The sequence below is a fragment of the Rutidosis leptorrhynchoides genome, chromosome 4, assembly GCF_046630445.1.
Source record: "Rutidosis leptorrhynchoides isolate AG116_Rl617_1_P2 chromosome 4, CSIRO_AGI_Rlap_v1, whole genome shotgun sequence".
NCBI classification, from domain to species: domain Eukaryota; kingdom Viridiplantae; phylum Streptophyta; class Magnoliopsida; order Asterales; family Asteraceae; genus Rutidosis; species Rutidosis leptorrhynchoides.
Genome location: NC_092336.1, coordinates 349,252,356 through 349,264,287, shown reverse-complemented (window position 1 = coordinate 349,264,287; position 11,932 = coordinate 349,252,356). Strand labels below are relative to the sequence as shown.

The following is an 11,932-nucleotide window of genomic DNA, read 5'->3' as shown; positions in this document are numbered from 1 at the left end:
TCCTGTGAGTACCCCTGTTGATCCAAGTGAGAAGCTTATACCTAATCAAGGTGAAGCTGTATCACAACTTGAGTATTCTCAGGTGATTGGCTGTTTGATGTACGCCATGACTTGTACAAGGCCGGATATTGCTTTTGCTGTGGGAAAACCGAGTAGATATACTAGTAATCCTAGTACTCATCACTGGCAAGCAATTAGGCGGGTACTGAAGTATTTAAAGAAAACTATGGCATATAGTTTATCTTACAGTGGATTTCCTTCGGTAATAGAAGGATATTCTGATGCAAGTTGGATAACCAATATTGAAGATCATTCTTCAACGAGTGGTTGGGTGTTCTTGCTTGGGGGAGGTGCTATTTCATGGGCTTCTAAGAAGCAGACATGTATTACCAACTCAACGATGGAATCTGAGTTTGTTGCTTTAGCTGCTGCTGGTAAAGAAGCAGAATGGCTTAGAAACTTGATCCATGAGATACCATTATGGCCTAAACCTATAGCACCCATGTCTATCCATTGTGATAGTGCTGCGACATTGGCAAAGGCTTATAGCCAGATGTACAATGGAAAATCTAGACACTTAGGTGTCAGACATAGCATGATTCGTGAACTCATCATGAATGGGCTGATTTCTATAGTGTTCGTGAGGTCACAACAGAATTTAGCTGATCACTTGACGAAGGGATTGGCAAGAGACTTGGTTGACAAGTCTGCTGTGGGGATGGGTTTAAAGTCCACATAAATTTCTAATTATAAGATACCCAATTCCCTTCCAATGAAAATTAGAAGTTGAATTCAATGCGGAAGGCTTATATTTAGAAATTTGGAGTACATAAATTTTATATCATCCCAAGGTAAGGTATGTACTCGGACCTGCTGAAGGTGAGGTTGAAGTCTAGCTTCTTAACAGTTCATTTGAAAAAGTGCAAGAGCAGGTGCATGACTGAAGTGAACTACCTATGTGAATGTGAAGTTTTGCCGCTTCAACAAAGCTTGGACTTTTAGCTTTGGATACATTCATGAAAGGATATGGACACATGGCTTGTAAAGTGTCAGGATAGCTTTAGAGTATTTGAAAACTTATGTGTATATTATTTTCAGTTATTCAAATGGGTTGAAGGGTTCAATTCTTAGAACACCCTGATTCTCGAATATTTGGAATGTGTAATGTACTAAGATGAAAATTCAATCTTCAAGATATTTTCATTTATGCATAAGTTTTTGTTTTAATTTGTTTAATTCTCATGAAACGAATTGCACTAAATTGAGGAGGATTGTTGGAAATTTAGTGTAATTGAGGGATTTAATCTACACTTGTAAATGGGTTAGGAGGTACGGAGTGTACACCCATTAAGTGATAGATTGTCCGGACCCGAAAGTGGTTTTCCATTATCACAAATTTGAGTGATTACGGAAGTATTATTCTTGCACTAGGTGAAACATCTCCATCGTGGAAATAAAACAAACAACTTTATGTAAAGGATTTGTTTTAGATTTGAAAACGATTTCCTAGATTTGGTTGTTGGAAATAAAACAAACAACTTTATGTAAAGGATTTGTTTTAGATTTGAAAACAAAATTAGTTAGTGAAACATCTCCATCGTGGAATAATACTTGTTTTTGGGTGCCTATAAATAAGGACTATCATTTATGAGAATAAGATATACGAAAAACACCTTAATACTCTTATGCAAAAGAGTTCTTGTTTACTGCCAATAACAAGAACTAATCTCTGTCTTATCCCAAAGTGATATTCGTGTAACCCAGGCAATAAGGGTCGAATAATTACTTTCGGAAAGTGATACCACGATTCAGTGATTTATCCGGCTATCGATTATTTTACCCTACACGAAATTTTCAATAAAACCTCCAACAAATTCCAAATCTTTTATCTCGAAAAATACAACAAATCAAACCCCCGTTTGCTTATGCGTCGCTATGATTTGATGCACGACAGGGAAATGTACAGTGTGCATCATGACAGTCTAGCTTTGACTGTTGATCCAGATACTGTTATTGAATTTCCTTTCAATTGCACCCCTTGCCCCAGATACTATTTGAGGATAATTGGGAGTATCGATGGTGTTGTATGCCTTGGTCATAAAAAATGCGCATACAAAGAAGAAAAAATCATTCTGTGGAATCCATCAATTCGAATAAAACTACCTATTTTTCCTCCTATGATGCGCATAAGACGTATGCTGAACTACTCTGTAGCTCTAGGATTTGGGTACGATAAGGTCACCGATGATTATAAGGTTGTCCGATTGGCTTACAATTATCACTATTCCCCTAGACCTCAGGCAAGTGTTGCTTTACATGTATATGATTCTTAAATTCTATATAATTTTAATATATTACAACTGAATTTATACTAATCTTTTAGAACCTATTACTAATTGTTTGAATTATGATTTCAGGTTGACATATATGGCGTGAAAACTGCCATTTGGAGGGCAATCCCATTTCCTTCTGATTTTCTTTGCATTTATTTCAAGGGGTCACCCGTGTATTTAAACGGTTGCGTGTACTGGATAATGTATCGTTGGGTGTCTCACGGTTGGCACATAATTACGCAATGTTCAATCATGAAATTTGATGTGAGTGCAGAAATGTTTGAAGAAATTCAATTGCCTGAACCTTTAGATGATGAATCCCCAATAAACTTAGAGCTTGAGTTATTTAATGAGCGGTTGATTGTGATAAAACCTATGCGTCTTCAGTTGCATTCGAGAGGAGCAAGTAAATATAACATGTGGGCTTTGAACAATTATGAGAAACAAAACTCTTGGGAAGAAATATGTAAAATATCTTATGGTAGAATAGATTTGGGCCGAGTTTTGAGAATTAGAGACAATGGGGAACTACTCATGGGGGCTAGATATAGAAAGACGAAGATACGTGATCGCAATGTGGGATATTATGATTCGGAATGCAGAGGGTTTATAATGGAGGACTCGATTTATATTGACAAATACCAAGAAAGTCTAGCTTTGTTGGATGTTGGGGATGATGTCCTTAGTGAGGATAGGAGGGGGGCTGAAGGATTAAACGAATGATTTGGTAGCAAGTGGTTGGCAAGATTAGATGCTACAAACCTTGTTCCGTGCTTGGTTGTGTCCGTGTGTAGTGTGTGTGTTCGTTCTGTTTTAGTTTCATGTGTAATTGTGTGTTTTTTGAGTTATTGTTTGTTTTCGACTTTTCGTGTTCTATTCGTGTTCATGGTCGTGTCTGTCTTCTGCTTGTGTCGTGTGGATGTTTATGAGTTTGTGAACGTACTCGTTCTCTGAATGTATTTTGACTTAGCTTCTAAACTATGACGATTACATAAATCTATATAGTGGTAAGGTAAGTGGCATTCGCTTCTGGAGTTTTAATTACTTAATTGCATTGTGGTTGGTTCTAATATGAAGTCATTTTGAAATTTTTATAGCGTGGATTGGTTAGTAGTTGATCGTCATGTACAACCTTACCCCCTGAAAACAGAAAATATGAGGCATCTCCTTTTGTTATAATATAAACTTTTTTCTTACTAATGCAATACATGAGATTTTATGTATTCGAGTATTACTGGGGATAACTATTCAACCTTTTTGACAATAAAGATGAAATTCTCCCCTAGAAAGAAATCGAAATCAAAATCGACCTATTTATATATTTTCGCCCTACTTTTTAGAATACATCAGTTATACGATATATAAAAGGAAAATACAGAGAGACATAAGCCTAATCATTCTATATAAGACAAAATTGATTAAATAACTCGAAAGACAAGTATTGAATATTCACCTGTTAAGAGCTTGGATATTTTATTGCAGTTCTTCCTCTATATAATTCGATACTATCACACTTCTTCGAAAGATCCATCACTTGATACAATAATGAAAAATCGTGTTGGAAAATCCATGCTCTGAAACGAAACTTATATGGGTCAGTTTTGGCCCATTAATCACTAAATTCGATTATTTGGGTTATGTGCTCTTTAACAGGTGTACTCCAATGTTTATAAAATCCTAAACAATTATACCGAAATAATATTTTATTATAATAATATAGTTCATGCAATACATTATCATCACAAGAGGTCTCAAATTCAACCGTTCAAACCTCACTAGCAGCATATCTCATAGAGGGTCGGAAACTGTCATGGGATAAACCATTAGGCTGCGTACATGTGAGTAAAATAGTCATCCTCCCCGGGTAGTTTGGACATGGAAAACCAGACCCATTTACCCACATGTAATACATTACTTATTTATAATTTCAGAAAAGGTAAAAACTTCCTTTCATGTCAAAGGGTCATGTCCCAACCCATAATAAGAAATACCCATTTTACCAATTACCAAACAAATTTAACTCACCTAATTTTCCTACCTCAATGCAAGATCATTGATTTTGGGCAACAAATGTTAACTGCAGCAATGATTGATGATGCAATTCTACAAGCTTCGAGTCAATGAACCAAACAAATTTCAGGTGGACGGAACCAGGGGCCACTTTTCATTAGTTTATATTTCATTCTTGATCCCAAGACGATGTACATAATCATCCCTACAACCAACAAAAATCCTGCCACCAATCATCACTGGGGAAGAGAAAATAGCTCCTTTAATGTCCAACCTACAAAGTTCCCGCACCACATATTTCTCTTCAACACACTCTAAGTTGATTCTGAGTAGAACTATAACTCCAGAACTGGTACAAACACATATTAGCCTGAACAAAAGTTGACAAAAATCAGTGTGAAAAGTAATGAAGGCGTTCACATAGTTATTCATATGAGCTTTAATTACCTGTCTGAAGTAACTGAATTATCAGATATAAACTGCAAGTTCTCATCTATATAAGCAGACGAACTAATTGGATCACCCAAATCGTGTTTCCAGAGTAAGTATCCATTCTCCTGCAGTTATTATCATTATTCAGATCACAAAATTGTCATCGATGCAGGTATAAAGTGTTAAAGCGATCAACAGAGGTCATTACCAAACCAAATGAATAGACACTGCCATCTCTGGAGCATATAACCACCTGTCAGATGAAACAAAACAAACAACTTTGAGCATTTAACTACAAACCTGAAATATATTAAATTGTATAATTGTTATAGAAAATATAAGAGTAAAACAGGCACACAAATGCTACCATCAATATCTGATATGTGAGTAACCATTTCAACTTCGAATGAATATAAGGGTGAAAATTAAATTCCACAGATAAACAGAATTATGTCCAATAATAAGAAAAGTTAACCTGGTTTTTTAGAACATGGGATACACATGGTCCAGCAAAAATTGGTCCTCCAGTTATTCCCTGGAATAAATTAAAGCATCCAGAGATAAGATCTAGTATAAGAGACATTTATAGGTATAAAAATTTAATTTCATATATAAATATAAATATGCATAATATGAAGATAGAGAATGAATCTTACACGCCAAAGGATGGATCCATTTGCATCAACAGCAACAATATGTCCATTCACCAAACAACAAATGACTGCCAAAAGCGTACAAGTAAATTCTTAAAGCTTTATATGTACATACACTACTCAATGGCATGCATAAACAAAAATGTTAGAAATTATAAGGTAAATCCCCAGTACTTGTGATTCAACATTATTATTTAACTGTAAATAGTATGACAAGATGCACCACTTCAACAAAAATGTATATTAATAAAATAAGGGTTTAGTGTTTCTGTAACTGTATATCAACATTATTACATTTGACGAGTTGAAAACTAATCAGGCAAAGTTTAAGTACTTTTATAACTCTCTTGGATGATGCAGATAAAAATTCAAATGTGAAGGGAAAAGTGCATATACCGTTTCCTCTAACATGATCAATAGAGAGAGAACCAAAAATTGGAGATCCCATGTCTTGCAGCCATAACACACTAAATGGTACCTCCTGTACAAATTTAGACAGATAAGCTTTGTAAATTGACATAAACATTGATAGCAAACTCAAATTTAATATTGCACTGTACCTTTAACGATAATGCGGTCATACTACCATTGGTGGATGCAAAGTAAAGCCTTTCATCATCCTTTATAATTGAACAACATAATAATGGTTTATGAGTGCTCATAAGTAACTGAATATGCGAGAACAATTGTGATTGTGATCTAACAGACAATATGATGAATTACATCAGGTAATTACGTAAACTCACTTCATTTATAACAGGTGACCCATATATACTCCCATCACAATTTAGCTTGTAGACACAACAGTAACGTCGATAATCAAGGGCGTAGAGATTATGATCATAAGATCCACACCTGTATATCAGTATATTGTAAAACATAACTAGTTTATAAAGTTAGTAGGGATATTTATACATTATCAAATCAATGCATTACATATGAAATAGTAAACGTTCGTGAAAAAGGTGAACATTACCATACTAAATGTCTTTGTTTGTCGACCAATGGCTGTGCCTTTACTTCGTCACCTGTCTGGTAAGTCCAGCTGATGATTCCATTCAAGGAATTCAGAAAATATATGTTTCCTTTGTAGCACCCAACTACTACCTAGAACATAACACATGTTGCCAAAATACATACATTACATATTGAATATACATATATAGATATACATAATGATTTGATAGCTATAAGTCAACCTCAGAAAAATCACCCAATATTGCAGCTGAGCACTCAACTCTTCCTTCTAATTGTACCTCCCACTGAACAAAACCACTGTGCAGTTCATGTGATGGAGAATTAACAATTCAGATGATCTGCAACTTTTGAATAATGAAACAAATTTATCCAGTTAAAATAGACACTTGCCTTGATGCTTTTATGCAGATAAATTTGTGTGAATGAGATCCAATGTACACAAAAATGTCATTTTCTCTTGCAACAACTAGTGGCGACGCATCAACACAAGACTCCATATGAACTTTCCATAGTTCTCTTATAGAAGCTTTTTCTTCAAGAAACCATGTTGCTTGAAATGATCTACTCATGATATGTTTCTCTCCAAACATTACTTTGTTACAACGACTAATTGCAAACGAAGTGTTATCAACATTCAAATCACCATCTAATTTATAAACCTTGTGAGGATGATACTCATCATCACCAAGTTTACTGGATAACCTACCACGTGGCTTATTAGATTTTAGATCAGTATCTTTATGTTCAGCAAGAACTTGTGGGCCCGTTGCCAACACCTCCATATCTAATATAGTGTCATCACCTAATTTATGATTCAAAAGAGACATCGCCAGCTTCAATGGAGTAGAAAAAGTATACAACATTTTCATATTGATTCCTAATTTATAACAAGTGTGTGCTGCTGAGACTGAATCACCACCAATTACGAAAAAATCATCGGTGTCAGCAATCTCTTTAGTCCCCAAGGCATCACAAAAGGCCTGCATCATCAACTATGAATGTCAACTGTTCTAACCAAAAGATTAAACACTACAATAGTGCTATGAACATGAGCATTAAGGTGACCTAAAGTTCCATCAGTTATTAGAAAGTTATCTAGCACTAATTGATCCTTCATTACACAAATGTATACAAGCAATATAAACATATAATGTGAAACCTCTTTTATTGTTTGCAAGAGATGGCTGTCAGGAACTTTCTCGTTTTCACTGGAAATTTCTGACATAGTACACCTTAAACTGGCCAATAACTTGTAATCAACCTTCCCAGATGAAGACAATGGTAATGAATCAACGAAGAAGAACCGACTAGAAATCATAGCCAATGGAAGTTTATCAACCAACCAACCTCGAAGAGACCAACTAACACTTTTAACAGAATCGTACCCTATTTTTGTAACTATATATGCTTCGAGATATGAAATTTCTCCTTCGTCATTATTCAATATCACAGCAGCATCACCCACATATTCATGTTCTCTTATAGTATTTTCAATTTCCTCCAATGCAATTCGGTTGCCATTCACTTTTACAGTACGATCATTTCTTCCTACAAAAACCAAGTCATCACTTGGAAGTTTTTTAGCAAAATCACCAGTTTTAAAGTAAATTTTACTTTCTTTCTCATCATCAGAACAGCAAAACGAATATTCTGGAAGCATGTTTACAGATTTGAGATGCGTAATTTCATGATTAAAGTATCCTATCGCAGTACAAGATCCAGAAACGTATAACTCTCCATTGTTAGGTGCATCTTCTCCAACAAGCACCACCTCACAGTTAGGAATAGGTATTCCTATTGGAACAGTGCTGAGTGACTCTGTCTTTAAGATTGATGTTAATCTTTTGCAGTCAAAATATGTACAATCACCTGAAACCTTGGATTAAGTTAAAATTACATTAGAGGGTATAACAAGTGAATATACACAACAAAAAATATCTATTGAGTAATTTTTGTAAGTAAGACAGAATCTTCTGCTCACCTCGGTACTACCATATAAATTTAAAATGGAAGTATCAGGTAGTAACTTTGTAAGAGAATTCCATAAGGATATATGCAAAATTTCTCCACTTAGTACTAACAATTTTAAAGATCTCTGAATCGATGTAATATTTGAACTTTGAAAAGTTGGAAGAAGCATCCTCATTAGTGATGGTACAGCAACAAGCCTATTGATAGAGTAGTCCTGCCAGTTATATCAGATCGATGACATTCAGTAAAATACCAGCTTCTTAAAGGACAACGCGCGGTCTAAAACAATATAAACTACAACAAATGGCCTCCAACAGAATATATCTACTCACATCATGATAACACATAAAGCACAAGACTTCAGGTATAATTAAAATTCTAAATTTAGTCCTTGAGAAGATGAGTCCCTATTAGAATACTTTAAGTAACCAATTAGCCTAATAGTTATTTGATTAACTCTTAGCCATGTCTCACTATTCATGTTTACTAAGTACATGAACATTTCTAAACATATAACTGGAAAACGAAAACATTTTGTGGCATGTAAACTTTATCTTGGAGTCTGACTGTCTGCTACACCATTGCATGAGGACTTCAATTTGATGATTTGAGATTTCCAACATGCCGAATATAAGATTGGCACCGAATTTTAGCATGAAAAGGTGACAAATTTTAAAATGTCAATGTGACGAATTATAAAATACCAAAGTAAACAATGTGAGAATTTTAAAGTTTACCAATGAGCGAATATAAGTACGTCAACATGAAGAATATAAGGATATGCTAACATGGTGAATATATAACAATATCCCAGCAGGGAAAATATAGGAATAAAGAATACTATGTAAATGTCTACAAGGCACAATTATATTATATTTGTATATAACAAACAATAAGCAGATATGACTATGATGTACGTATGATCAGAGTCGTCATTACAATATGATAGAATGTGTTATGTAAGGAAGGTAGCCACTAGTGGCATCCTCTTATCAGGTGATCACGATTTGGTCGTTTCAATTTGGCTACAACTACTGCTTTTGACCAAAGGGTCTTTGGCATAGCGATTTTCTCGTTTCAATTTATTGTGTCGTCGTAAATATATTTAGTATGAGTTAGATGTAGGTTTGCCTTAAAAAACGTGCTGCTACTTTATGTTAACATACCTGTAAATACTCAGATATCGAAAGTATATTTTCTTTCAGCACACGGAAAGAAGGAATAACCAAAGTACAACTGGTAAGTAGAGCTCCAAGAATTTCTTGCAAATGATCAATGAACCCCACAGAGGTTTTAAATAGCAAAGTTTCCTCACCATGTAAAGGATACATGTCTTGCATCCATAAGAAGCGGTTCAGAAGACCTGAATAAAATGCAAATCTCACATAAAATGAGAACTTAAAAAGTAAATGATTAGATAAGAACAAGTACTAAATTTAGTCCCAGTCTTGTAACAAATAACAAAAACAATAAATTTAATGACATAAGCATCCATTTAATAGATTACTGTATTACATTTTTAACACCCAATTGCATCATGAAGATTTATATGTATTCCTCACCTTGTTCTGTACCACAAACACTTTTAGGTTTTCCAGTTGATCCAGAGGTATACATCAAGTAACTGAATGGTCTTACAGCACATGACTGAGGCAAAGAATGGGAAGCAAAGTATTTGTTAAGAATAGTTTTCATGGATACAACTAGAACGGGACAGCAAGCACTGTCAGCGAGCCAATTAAAATCATGGATCTGGTGACTTCCATTAAGCAGATTAGAACCACATAGAATAAGGCTGGCTGTTGAAGAAGAAACAACAGATAACACTCTATCTTTTGGCCATGAAGGGTCTAGTGGCAAAAAAGCCTCCCCGCATCTCATTACAGAAAGAACGGATATAATATACTCTACAGAAGGAACCATGTATATCCCCACGATCCGTGGGGTATTCGCAGACTGATCTATAGGGCGAAGGCCTGAAAAAAAAAATAGAATTTGGTAAGGATCACATGAACAGCTACCAAAATAAATTAATGTGTTTCAACAAAGTTCATACATATGTTCTGGCTATCAGGAACCAGCTTGTCAGATCATAAAATATTGTGTCCACAGTACACGGATATAATTTTATACTTACAGCACAGGGGAAGAACAGACGGGGTTGTCTAAGTCTATCAAACTAAATGGTTCCCTGATATTTTCAAGTCAAGCATTGTAATATAGTTCTTATAGGAGTAACATGTAGTTGAATCTTCCTGGTTACGAGTCTAGATTGTTAGTTTTATTTCATTTCAAACTTGTTTGGATTGTCTTATAACTTATCTTACTGGTCATTTGTAACTTTTTTTTCTACTCGAAATATATTTCCTTCATTTGTTTCACTAGATGACTTAAATAGATTGTTAGTACTAGATGACTTAAACCTATCTCAACATATAACTTCAATGATGTCAAATTTCAAACCTCACTTGTTCAACATCAAAACAAAACAAAATAAATACTAATACTTTAATTTTTATAATAATTCATAAAAAATAGCATCAAACATATGTAAGTCAACTATACGAAAACTACAATAATATTTCCTTAAATGTTTATCAATTTGTAACTCAGCAACTTAACTTAATTACAATGAGTAACTTAAATACTGTTTAACTGCTAGACTTTGATTCATACTTTAATATTTCACATCAAGTTTGACGTTATTATTATTCATATCAATGATAAGTACTCAACCAAATTTATACTGAAATTATTTACTATTTCATATGTCAATCAATCTATAACTCATTAACTTACTTAAACCTAATTTGACAGATAACTTTATTACAGTTGACTGCTAATCTCACTTATTAATAGAATAGCAAAACGCTACATATAATGCTTTTTACTTATAACGTAAAATGACATCAAACATAAGTAACTCAAATAAAATAAATTAAAATAAAAGAACTATAACTATTAACTATGCATATAATATAATATAAAAATGGATAATTATTATATACCTAAAGAAGGTAGAATAACGGCAGGATCAACGCCACCGTCAATAATGAACCGGAGATGAGAGCTAAGGGAATCAACGGCTTCTAGAAGCTCCGAATATGTGAAGCTTACGTCATCTGCGTACACAGGAGGATGTTGAAGAGACGGTGACGTGGCGGATCTGGTAGTATTGCTGTCACGGTGACGCAGAGAAGAATGAATGACTGCGATTTTGTTAGGGTTTTTTGTTGCTGATTTGTGAAATTCGTGTGAAATACAGCAGCTGCTTAGTGAACAGAGGTTTTTCTGCTTCATTTTTCTTTTCTGTGTTCCTAGAGAAGCCCGCGAAGAAAGAAAGAAAGAAAGAAAGAAAGAAAGAATGGAATTTGGGGGTTATATTTTGGGAGATGATAATGAGATTCATACGCACCAATTTACTTTTTCCAAATCTATTCTACATAATCTATTCTACATTATTTTATTTTACGATGTCTTAAATTAATTGTCCCGATTCTTTTTCAACCAATCAAAAGAGGTTATTCTGGAGAGTGAACATATATCACTAGTGGC

The 11,932-nt window shown here is 34.4% G+C and overlaps 2 protein-coding genes across 5 annotated transcripts; one reads left to right on the top strand and one right to left on the bottom strand.

Annotated features, from left to right (window-relative positions):
- The first annotated feature begins 1,958 nt into the window (after positions 1 to 1,958).
- LOC139841752 (F-box/kelch-repeat protein At3g23880-like) lies at positions 1,959 to 3,056 on the top strand. Its single transcript, XM_071831957.1, has 2 exons — positions 1,959 to 2,300; positions 2,418 to 3,056. Exons 1-2 carry the CDS (start codon positions 1,959 to 1,961, stop codon positions 3,054 to 3,056), a joined length of 981 nt encoding a protein of 326 aa, XP_071688058.1.
- A 489-nt stretch (positions 3,057 to 3,545) lies between these two features.
- LOC139843744 (putative acyl-activating enzyme 19) lies at positions 3,546 to 11,683 on the bottom strand. Of its 4 annotated transcripts, XM_071833888.1 has the most exons (18): positions 11,386 to 11,683; positions 9,940 to 10,353; positions 9,544 to 9,740; positions 8,388 to 8,591; positions 8,021 to 8,282; positions 7,566 to 7,954; positions 6,797 to 7,386; positions 6,628 to 6,703; positions 6,405 to 6,535; positions 6,175 to 6,283; positions 5,989 to 6,048; positions 5,825 to 5,909; positions 5,432 to 5,496; positions 5,251 to 5,310; positions 4,984 to 5,028; positions 4,791 to 4,900; positions 4,359 to 4,713; positions 3,546 to 3,907 (listed from the first exon to the last, which is right to left on the bottom strand). In XM_071833888.1, exons 1-17 carry the CDS (start codon positions 11,675 to 11,677, stop codon positions 4,506 to 4,508), a joined length of 3,297 nt encoding a protein of 1,098 aa, XP_071689989.1. In that variant the 5' UTR covers positions 11,678 to 11,683; the 3' UTR covers positions 3,546 to 3,907; positions 4,359 to 4,505. The 4 variants fall into 4 exon arrangements, with proteins under 4 accessions (XP_071689989.1, XP_071689987.1, XP_071689988.1 ...); XM_071833886.1 differs by having other exon boundaries at positions 7,566 to 8,282; XM_071833887.1 differs by having other exon boundaries at positions 4,372 to 4,713; positions 7,566 to 8,282.
- Between the last annotated feature and the right edge of the window lie 249 nt (positions 11,684 to 11,932).